At 38.1% G+C, this 12,334-nt stretch overlaps 1 protein-coding gene across 1 annotated transcript in view; it reads right to left on the bottom strand.

Annotated features, from left to right (window-relative positions):
• EXOC4 (exocyst complex component 4) overlaps positions 1 to 12,334 on the bottom strand; it is a 399,783-nt gene that overhangs the window by 350,464 nt on the left and 36,985 nt on the right. The window contains exon 7 of the mRNA XM_083183327.1: positions 10,409 to 10,586. Within this exon, the coding sequence (XP_083039453.1) occupies positions 10,409 to 10,586 (178 nt within the window). The remainder of the gene's footprint in view (positions 1 to 10,408; positions 10,587 to 12,334) is intronic.

A 12,334-nucleotide genomic window follows, 5' to 3' on the forward strand; every position in this document is an offset into this window, starting at 1 on the left:
AGTATATGTAACACTAACATTTGCCGGCAGCATCATTTGCATGAATGTCAGTTATTGTTGGACTTGCTCGAGCAGTGTTAAGAATCTAATTTTTTCCTTTATTGTTCCTATATCTGACATCACATTGAGATAATACATAACTTAGTTTCTGTCTAGGTCACCAAGCTAAACAATAGCAAAAACTCCATCCAAAAGCATCCATTATTTTTTACGTGATGCCGGACAGATACAAATTTAGAACTCTATTTTCATCTCTCTAGTTCAAAACAATACCTAGAAGAATATTTCTACCCCAAATTGTTTTACATACAGACACAACCCTTAGTTTTATTTGATGTATAATTAAGAAAAAAACTCACCTACATAAATTAAGATTCAGATCTGATCGCAGTATAAATTTGTTTTCAAAATGGGCAAATCCATGTGCACTGCAGGTGGGGTAGATGTAACATGTGCAGAGGGTGTGTGTTATTTTGTTTCTGTGCAGGGTAAATACTGTCTGCATTAATTTTACACTCCAATTTAGATTTCAGACAGTATTTACCCTGCACAGAAACAAAATAACTCACACACTCTCTGCACATGTTACATTTACCCCACATGCAGTGCACATGGTTTTGCCCATTTTGAGAACAAATTTGTACTGCGGGTAGATCTGAAAAAGGGCCTAAAACTGTAAGGCAGTGGATCCCAAACTGTGTGCCGTGGCACCCTGGGGTGCCATGAGACACTTGTAGGGGTAATAGGCAAAACTAGTGCTTGTGACTACCCATCCCAAAAAAAATGTGGACAAACAGAAATTAAACCGGTTCCTTATCACATAAAACTCAACTGATGGATGACATATAAACATAGTTTACTTCACTTCATTTTTATTTTTCTTTATTTCTCAATAAGAAACTTTGTAAAGGTGATAGATAGGGTAAACAAGCATCAGCAAGTAATACTAGCAGGGTTGCTATCCTGAACCAGTTTCTCTCATAAGGCTTCATCTTATTAAGAAAAAAACAAAAAAAAAAACTAACATTCCCTCCAAGGGAAAAACAGTATGTGCTATGCAACTGAATATCATGTATCAGACAAATCATATTACTAAAAAACAAAGGGTACACTGCTAGAGCTCTGCAATGTGCAGCGCTTATCTATGGAACTCTGCTGCTTTGGGCAAATATTAAGCTCATGTTCACTCCGTTCTGTACTTTAAGACCTGCCGTCCCTGCTCCTATTCAGTCACAGTGGTGAAGAATGATTAAAACCTGAGCAGAGAAAAAAGGAGCTGCATTCAAAGTGCCATAAAGCAGAAAAAAAGAACTACGGGAAAATAGCAGGAGGATGCGGTCATAAGTGAACATCAATACTGCCACAAAATAAATGAAAATAAACAAAACCCCCCCAAAAAAGTCTAATTTTGACTTCGATGAAATGGGTTTTGCAATGTAATAATAATAATAATAATAATAATAATAATAATAATAATAATAATGAAACAAGTAACCTGTTATTCTAGAAAGAACAACAATGCAATGCTTGCTGTACCAAAGTCGGCCAGGAAAAGATCAGATTCACTTAGAAGCATAGCTTAATCCCATGGTGAACCTGCTGCTCAGCTTATGTGATTATAGGGCCTTTCATGCACCAGAATCTGGATATCCATTAACAAACATAAAGGTATCCAAAGCACTGGAGATAATGTTAAAAAAAAATGGGAATGACCCCTTTAGAGGTTGAAAGAGATCTTGTTAGCTGTCAATGCATGAAGTGGTCTGATGCCAGAATGGCAGAATAGCGGTAGTAGAATGCTGAATGCTGTACAAGAGAGATCAGGCAGCATGCCATTACAAGCTGTGCTAACAGTCTCTCTGAAGGGATAAGCACCAGAGACTTAAGTGAGCTGGTATTTACTAATACCTTTGAAGAACATGATGAAATAGAGCTATAGAATTAGTAGAATGAGATGGTAGTGACAATACATTAGAACAGTGGTTCCCAAACTGTGTCTAGGCACACTGGGGAGCCGCAAGGCTATTGCGAGGGTGCGTCTGTTTGTGGACCGATTCAAATTGTTTATGACAAAACCAGTGCTATTGGCTGCCAAAAACATGTAAACAACCAGTGCACACCCCCATATAACTGACCCTATAGATAACAGGAGCAACTTACTTCACCCCCCCCCCCTCCCCCCATTTCCCCCAAGTTATAGTAATAAAGAACTTTTATCCTAATGGTTTACTAAAAAAATGTCTGGAACTACGGAATCTGTACATTAGCTGGACCACTGGTTTAGATCCAGTAATAGGTTTTTTTATTTATTTTTTGGTGTGGGGGGGGAGGGTGGAGGAGATCTATCAGTTATTTATGCACCTGGACTAGTATCGACCTTAGGCCAGGTACACACCAGAACGATCCTGATTGTTAGTAGATTGTTCGCAGATTGTGTGATTTTCGCACGATCTGTTGGAGCACACAATCTGCTAACAATCTGCTAACGATCTGCATCCAATTTGATCCCAATCCGATCTGAGTCTGTATCCAGTTGAATGGATCTTTTACAGATCCTCACTGCAGCAGGTAGGATATGTAAAACGACCAAACGACAGCGGGGACGCGCATCGGATTGGAATCGGATCGGAATTGGACTTAAACATGCCCAATCTACATACAATCTGCATCCAATCGGTCGGAATTAGATCCAGATTGATGGAATTGAGCCCTAATCGTTCTGGTGTGTACCCCCCCTTAGAGCTCCACAACATCAATGTATTACTCCTAAGCAACATCACTGGCCAGGTGTACCATGAGCTGCAATACATTACTGTTACTGCAGATCCAAAGCCTCATATATGGCATCCAATGAGCCACGAAGATTAGCTGGTCACAAGATTTAAAGCCAGTCATGAAATAACCTGGCCCCGTGATTAATTTGCAAAGACTATTAAAAAGTTCATAGGAAGAAATTTCCGTATCATTCATATATTCCAACAAATAAAAAGTTAATAATAGGAAGGATAAAAGACAGAGCTTCACAACAACTCAGATTTAATGATATTCAGATCGTAGATTTTACAATATAACTGTATTAAGAACATGGGCTCTGTGTATGGCATTCCTCCTAGCACAAACTATTCTGCCAGCATTGCTTCCACACAGCCATATAACTGAATTATAAAGACCGTTGATCTTTCTAACAGGCCCCATTCACCAAAAGGCCACAGTGAGTTTTGTTGTGACAACTGAGCACTTAATTGTATTGTTCTGCGAACCATGAATATTCATTGCAGTCGAGCAACAATTAAATGCTCTGTCACCAAAGCATGTAAAGCCGAGGGGAGGGCATGTCCGACCTGCAATCCGTCAGCCTGGCCGCCACGAGGAAAGTGACAGAGCGCCTTAGTGATGAGGAGTTAAGACATATGAAACACAATGTTTATCCAGGAGGAGTGTTACTGCAGGCAGTGAACAATTAAGTGCGTTCAGCCTGTTAGAAGCTGGCAGGAGGTGTTCTGTTTCCCACAGTAGCTTACAGCTCTTCCACCAAAAAAACAAAGTGATAGAATAAAAAAAAAAAATAAGTTCACACATTAATATCTCAAAATTGAGATAAGCTCATACTGAATAAAATTACCTACACTGAAACTTTCCAAAGCAAGATATGGTCTTACATTTTTTCCATACACTTAATAAAGATAATATCCTTTAAAATATATTTATATAAATACACAAATTGGGGGAAATTTGTAAAAAATAGGTGTATTTGTATCCAGAAATACACTTATTTTTGACATTTACTATCCCGAAAATACGGCAATTCGTATTGATAACACATCAATACGACTACGAATTGCCGTATTTTCGGGATAGTAAATGTCAAAAATAAGTGTATTTCTGGATACAAATACACCTATTTTTTTTTTACAAATTTCCTTTAGTAAATTTCCCCCATTGAGTCATTAAAAATATGCACCCTGCTACAATTAGGTCTACATAACAGGGCTCTTTACAATCTTTCATATATTGAATGGTGCAAGGTTGACAGCAAGGTACTGGACAGACAGAAAGGACTTCAGGCTTCCTTCTGCTGCAAACCTCAAGGTAAATGTGTGTGCGACCAAGTCTTCATACAGAAAAGAGCTTGTACTGTATCAAGGAAAAAAACTGCATCTTACTAGCATATAGTATGTATTATAAGAAAATATGTTTTATATATTAGTCGCCTTAATCTAAAAAGTTGATGACAAATAAGAAGAAGACGAACATTCAATAATAAATTAGTGAGGAAAGGAGGCTTGTTTCCAGTAAGCACAGATCCTGGGATGGGGGCTTCTGGGGAATTAATAACAGGAGTGCCAGTAAAGTTAACAGTGGATACCAGCTGACCACAGATGAGAGAAGGTGCCTTTACTGCCCAATGCCTTCCCGCACCCCCTTACTATATAGCCATGCCTTTAAACATATTTTATGCATATTTACAGATTCATCCATGTACACACAGATCAGGAATGAAAGACCTCATAAGGTAATGGTTTCTAATCATTTACAGGGGTAACCGCTATAGAACTGAGAAGGTCCATCCCTGAATTGGCTACTAGATTTGTCCAACTGCCCAATGCAGTATCATTTCCACCAGAGAATAAAGGTCACTTTACTGTAAAAAGATTATTTTCCTTAATAGTATACTATTATTTATTTATTTACAGGTTCTTATATAGCGCAGCAGATTCCGTTGCGCTATACTATAATGCAAGTACTGTTCATCACATTGTTTTTAATGTTAATACCCTGATATATACTAGTAACTATTTGCTATGTAGGCTGCATTAATCTATATGTAGGAAAAAACTCTGAATTTTATATGAAGGATGGAAATATATAATGAAAAAATAAAATAATTTCTAATTTCCTAGCAGAATTTGATATCTGGTAAATACGGAATCCAACTTTGTGAAATTACATAGTTTTCTTGCTTGTCCATAACCCTTATTCCCGTATTGACCTCCTAACTGACAAAAGAACACTGCAACATTCTAGTTCACCGGACATTTTACCCATCATATGGTCTGACTAGGATCCCTTACTGCGGTTTTAGGGTATTTTCTAGCAGTAATATTGCCACCTGAAGTGCAGAAGCTGCCCCCACACCTTTTGTCAGATCCCACTGCTGAACAATTTATAGCTGATAGCATCTCATTGTATAGGTTTACAAACTTCCTTTCAGTTGAGACTATTTGACCCGTTTGGTTGGTCATTAAGGCAGTAGTTCAGGGTTCTGCTTTTTAAGTGGGTGCTCTGCTTAAGAGGGCAACTATTCAGCTACAGCTGAATACAGAAACCAAGCTTAAGTTAAGGACTCAAATAAATTACACCATCCCTGGAACTATATTCCATTAGATGGCAACTGCAAAAATGCCCTATGGCCAGCTTAACAGCATGTATCAGTTTATATAGCAGGTAAAATAATTATGATATTAGCCTTTATGTTATAAGCACAGAAGGCCAAGAATAGGATTAAACATTTTTTCCCAACTGGTATTAGGATTGCTAACCCTCTAAAAATTGCTAACCAGTTTGCCAGTTATTACTCCCAGCTCTATAATTTATCTTTGGACTCCTCCAATCCCAGCCCTACTTCTCTTCTTTTCAGTCATTTCTGTTGGAAACTGGTTTACCCTCCCTAATTTCATAACAAATGACTGTTTTAACCCTTTGAGTACTGACATCTCAGAAATGTGCAAAAATATCCACTTAAAGGTGCCAACATCACTGTAAGAGCTATGCAAAATATCGGCTAAAAATGCCAGCGTTGCTCACATTTGTTATATGAATTCAATTTAAAAAAATTGAGTAAAAAAAACATATTTCCTATAGAAGGTAAACATTACAGGTCATTATGATGAATAAAAATGTTTGCTTGGCAATTTTCACTCCAATTTTGACAAATTCACTTGGCACTCAAAGGGTTTAACATGTACTGAACATCTGTAGAGGTAAATATGGCAACCCACAATCTCCCCCCCCCCCCCCCCTCGGGGTAAAGTTCCCACCCCTGACAGTTTTAGTAAGGAATTAAAAGATGTAATTTTAAGGATTTAAAGATGTCATTTTGAAAACATTTAGTGTGAATGAACATGTGCTCGGTCCAATTAAGGTTTCATTTATTTTCTAAAAATTTTTTATTTAAAGGGAGGTTGTCTAAACAACAATTTCTGCTAAATATATCGACTGTCTGAAATAAAAATCAATAAAAAAATAAAATAAATACTATTTATTTAGTTTATTTGAAGTATCACAGGTGTTGATTAAGGAATCGGCACAAAATTTGGACCCCTAACAAAACTTTTCCTCCCAAAGCCAAAAATTCAAGCCAAATTACTTTATATGCCTCATGTTTGACATTACGGGAAAAACGTTATTTTCTATTTTTATATATAATTAAGACCGCTAGGTTCAATCGACATTAGGGATCCCATTTTTTTTTGGGGGGGGTGCTTAAAAAAGTACATTACTACCACAAAAACAAAAAAATCAGCATGGAACTTTTTTTTTTTTTTTTAGTTGACACTTCAAATAAAGTAAAGAAGGCACGAATCGTAAACTTTTAATAAACTGAAAAATATTAATATTTGAATCAACTAATAGTTAGACACAATGTAATTTAGGAAAATGCGTGCATATAACCACAGTGCTGACCTATTCATCCAGGGTGGGAAACCTCTTCATTGGGAGGAAGAAGTAGCAGTATCCAAAAAGCGGGCCCCCATTTTTTTACCACCTATAGATCTGCAAACCTAGAAAGATGAGTTACTAACTTCACTTGTTTTACTAACCCACAAATAAAGTGAATCATTTGATTGCAGCTGATATCGGTGATCCTTTCCATCCCTGATATTTTGAATGCAAGAACAGAGGATTGACACGCCATTTTTAATCCTAAATTCTGTGACTAATTTGATAGGGGGGAATCCTCGAATCACTCACCATTTTTTGTGGTTATATGCACGCATATTCCTAAATTACATTGTGAGTGTAAGCAAAAGGGGCGCTATATATCTGTATAACCAGAAAATATATAAATAAGAGCATCATATCCTGACAGTATTGCACGAGGATTGTTGTGTCTATTTTTGCTTTTATGTACATCTTTTAAGAAATTCTCAATAAGAAACAGAACGGCTCATTCCCTAGGAAAGTATTATCAAATCATATAGTGCCCATAACCGAGGTTTTCAGGTCTTTTTATATCCTATATTTTTATATCTCTTCCTTCTTACCTTAAATTTAGGGGGCTTTTAAGGCAATCTTCATCTCGCCTATCTTTTTCACTTAATTGTCAGACCGTTTTGACTTAGTTTTACACATACGCTTGCCACGCTTCGGGCTCGGTGGCTCTCCACACTATAGAACATCAACTCCATGCCGACATGGATAGTGGGGGTATGAGCATACTTACATATAACATATAAGTACCAGAAGTTTCTTTTTTTTTTGTCTTGGGGGGGGGGGGGGACGGACTCATAACCTTTGCCTATTCGCAAACCATGTTCTCCTTTTAGCTACAGAGCCTTTATTAGGAGTACAGTTATGTTTCCTATTACCGGTTGAGTATCCCTTATCCAAAATGCTTGGGACTAGAGGAATTTTGGATAATGGTTATTTTGTATTTTCTAATCATTTTATATTTGGATGAAGTATCTTGCATTTATGTTGCATAGGCACATCAACCACATGAAATACACACAAATATATTTTATTTATGCATGCAACAAGGTTTTAAAACATGAAAATTAATTTTGTGTACAATCTCAGATTGCCCAGCAATCATGTCCTTGCACATATTTAGTGCCAGTCACCTCCCCAGAAGTGCGAGTTACAGATGTCCCCAGTAGGTTTCGTACCCGTAGTGATTGGGAACGGTCTCAAGACAGTTCCCAAAGTTCCCAATCACTACGGGTACGAAATGCGCTGATGTCACACCTGAGCTTCTAAGCGTCTCCAAGGCTCCTGCTAAGTCTCTCCTGGAATCAGCCGGTCTCCATCTCCCACCGCCGGCCACCAACCAGCCATGCATACAGCCGCTAGACTGTAATCTCCTGCCTGTCAGTCACCGACTCCTACACGAACAGCGGCGGCTTCAGATCTAAACTTGCTCCGGCTGGAGCATCTGAGCAGCGTCTGGATACTGCCAAATCTACGACACATTACAGGGTCAAGCTACAACAAAATAAGCTCCCCGTTGTTTGGATCATCTGTGGGTGAGAAACTATATTGCTATTATCAAGTTACCAACTTGTTACTATTGTTGCTTTTCGAACTGCCAGCTTTATTACTAGGGCATGTTCTGCTTACATGCTAATTGGCATTATTAACTACCATCGACCTATTTGATTATTTGTGGTCCATAAATATTAAACTGGGACTTGTCCAGATATCTTGGAGAACTACTACCCTCATACTATTGGCTGCTTTTACAATGGAGAGTTAAAAATTGCTTCTTGGAGACGTAACCATTCAAGTATTTTGCTCTTTGCGTTCACATCGCTTAGAAAGGTGCAAAGTCTGATTATTCTGTGTTTTATAAAATTGTATGTTTCTTTTTATTATATAAAATATTTTTTCACACTAAGCGTGTCCAGTGTTATTTTGGTTACTCAATTATCACTCAGAGCTCATTATTCACCTAGCAGCGCACTATGCTAAAACCCCCCCAGAGCTCACCCCAAAGTGCAGCGGACTCGCTGCATTTGTGAAGAACCTCGCTGGATTCAGGCCAAACATTGAATACGGCGAGAGGGTTGGATGGAGAGAATGGCTTTTTGTTGCCAGAGAAACCCCCCCCCCCCCCCCCGCAGCAGCATTGAATACCGCCCACAATTGTGGCTCTCTTACAAAATATCATGCAGGGTTTAGTTTTTCTTGTTAAACTGCTGTATGGTTTGCAAACCATTTATTTTTATTATTCCTAGCAAAGGATTTAGAAAAAGGTTATCCGATATCTCCAAATCGATGGCCGTAGTCTCAGATGAGACTATGGGGGGGGGGGTATTCAATCACAATCAAGGATCACAGCTGTCGATCCCTCCTGATCCTGTCCCGCTTACCGATCAGCGCAAAGGGGGCGTGGCCGCGAAAACGGCCATGGATTGGTGATCTGCAGCCAGGATCACGACAATCCGCAGCAGTTATCATCAGAACGGGCCTGACAGCTTCTAAAGTCGTGCCCGTTCTGACGTGATCCCGCTTCAATGTTGTCGCTAAAGACAGCATTAAATAGGGAGCTGCCGCTATTTCCCCATTCAAAAATAGCGGCGGCAGATTGCATACCTCCTACTATGGAAACAAATTCCTCCAATTATGAAGTAGAGGGCTTGGCATGAATATTTGACTAAGGGAGAAAGGTGGTCAATTTGTCCATAAACCATCTACAGTAGGTCAGATCTGAATTTGCCAATAAAAGACATATCATTATGTCAAATTCTTAAAATAGTCTAGAGTGTATGCACTGCTCCTACAGCTCACAAGTGATGCCCCCTGTCATCTGTACTTGGAGCTCAATTTGGGGGGGGGGGGGGATGTGGTTCCATGCTGCCCCCTACCCCCACTTGCTATTAATCGGAAATAGCAATAGAGGGTAAGAACAAACCTAAGCTGGGAACACTTTGCACACAGTTTGTACGCAGATAAGGTTTGTTTTTATCCTCTGCTGTTATTGTTATAATTTGTGCGGTTTTGCATATATTTGTGCATCCCTTTATATGCTCCATCCTCACAGACCCCATTTATGTTTGTATTCCTTCCCTGAAAAATATTACTTGGGGAGAGAGACAGTGCACATAATAATGATAAATCCATACTTGCCAGAAGAACATACTGTAAATTTGCTTCGAGAAAATAAGTAGTCACTTAATTTAAAGCATTAAAACTCAGTTCTAGGAAAATTACCATTTCAACAAAAAAGTAAAACATTAACAAACAGTCATGCTAATTGTAAAACAGTGTGAAACATTGACCTTTCCTATATTAAAAGGTCTCTCCTTCTGAGGAGGTACAGTAACATTAGTATCAATGACCATTTTTCCCAATCTCCCAATGCTCTAGGACAGTTACCTGCAGGTGACTAATACAAACGCTTTTTTTATTTCCGTTTATACGTCATTGAAAAGGACAAAGACATTGGATATAGGAACCTTTATTTCCTATAGAGATGCTCTTGGCACCATGAGCTTCCTTCAGCAGTTTGATTTTACTGGCAAATGAACTTCCTCTTGTCTTCTCTATATCTTTATATTAAATGGATTAAACATTTTTGTTTTATATTTTTCTTGAAACTCATATAGGTAAACAAAAAATAGCATTTACCACCACAATATGAATACAAAATAGACAGAACTCCATTGTACTGTAATAAAGGTGTTACCTCAATTACTCTTTGAATCTTCACCCACACCTCGGCCATGTCATACAGCTTAATATCTCCATCTTGTTGACTTGTTGGGGAAGTCACGCTCTGCTGCAGATACCCCAAAACCACTGAATTAGCAGATGCAACAGCCTTAAATTTATCAAAAAGAAGCTCTAGTAGTTCCAGAAGAAGCCTAAATAAGGAGAAAAGAAAAAAGTATGTAAATTAAGAGGAATACAGTTGCACCGATTCATGGTGAGGGGTGTTCATTTACAATTCCCTGGGAGTGTCTACAATTTCCTTCAGGTTGGGGGAATCCTGCTGTGACTACAGCAGCACCGAAGCCACTGGTGGAGAGTGCAAAGATGCAGAGGGACTAGGAGGTCTGGATTTGCAGATGCTAGAAGAATATCTTTCAGCATTCACCTACTCTGTATTTTTGACTGATGGCACTATTTGCAAGCAAGTCAGATAAAACACAGCCTGGTATTCACAAATAATGAGATCACTCTAGGCAAGTGGTTAAGCAGACAGGCAAACATTACAATTACACATACATGGATTATTTAAAGTTACAAGCAAAGCATGTAGCTTGCACCTGGACAAACATGTTACAATACCTAGCTTACAACACCACAAAACATTAATCAAAGCTTGATGCTAGGCAGGTTTAACACCTCTCTTATTGGATTCACCTCTTTATATCTCTAGTTTTGGGTGTGCGCGTGATTTACTGCATTGGTTCAGCTTACTGTGATGTAGATCACAAGCAACAATAATGTGTAATAATACCAGCGAGACTAATGACGTTGGATTGTTAATGCTAGAAAGCATTAAAACATGGTTAATCAAGGTTTCTAATGCATAGTAATGATTCAAAGTATTATTATAACAAACAGGATTACACGTTAATGCAAAAAAAAAAAAAATAATAATTAAACCAAACTAACCGGCTTAAAAAAAAAAAAAAAAAAAAAAGTGTCATTTTTTTTTACTGTTTTATGTCAACCCTGTGGAAAACTCATATTTTGTACAGTTGAGAGGATACTTTTAATTACACACCTTTACCTTTAATAAGGCATATATGCTGCATGACTTTAAACTATATTTTTCATTAGATCTACATTGTAAATAAAATGTGCTTGCTAATCTATATTGTGAAGAATAACTCAAAAGAGAAAAAAACTGCTGTATTAAGACAATTTACAAATTATTCTTAAAAAAAAAAAAAGAAAAGAAAAAAAGAATTTGTTTAGCTAGCAAAACAAGACTCACATCCCCATAGAGGAATATCAGTCACAAGCCTTGAGTATACAGCGAAGATTTGCAGCAATGCAAAACAATCAATAATAATAACAATCAGAGGACTAGGAAAGCTATCCACAGATTTAAAACATACCAGTGACTTTTGAAAACCAGACATCTACAGTCACAACGCGACTTTAGGATACAGGACACTACTCAAAAGAGAAAGTCAGTAAATGACAGCAGCCCTAAGGCTTCGCTATGTCTCTGTTTGTTGAAATGTATGACCTGATTGGAAGCGACTTGTACTCCTCAACTAAATCACCAGGAGCAGAACACGTTTTTTGACAAACAATTCTGCTTTTAAACTGTAATTTTCTTCGAAATCAGTAGCTTCAGCACAGCAAGAAAATGGATTAGCCAAGTCCTGAAGGAACCACTTCATAAAAAAAAACAAATGATACAGCGACACAAAGTTATGCTGTGTACACACGGTCCGATTTCCTTTCCGATGTTGACGATATAATCAACATTGGATCGGCATCGGATCAACATCGGATGCAGATCGCAAGGGTTAAAACCCTTGCGATCTGCATCCGATGTTGATCCCGATGCGCGTTCATGTATCGGAAGCCAGAAAGTCTTGGCTGCCTTGTCTATATAGTGCAGATCTGCACTATAAAGTCAAGATAGGAT

This window comes from Crinia signifera, chromosome 4 (assembly GCF_055691185.1).
Source record: "Crinia signifera chromosome 4, ASM5569118v1, whole genome shotgun sequence".
In the NCBI taxonomy this organism is placed as follows: Eukaryota; Metazoa; Chordata; class Amphibia; order Anura; family Myobatrachidae; genus Crinia; species Crinia signifera.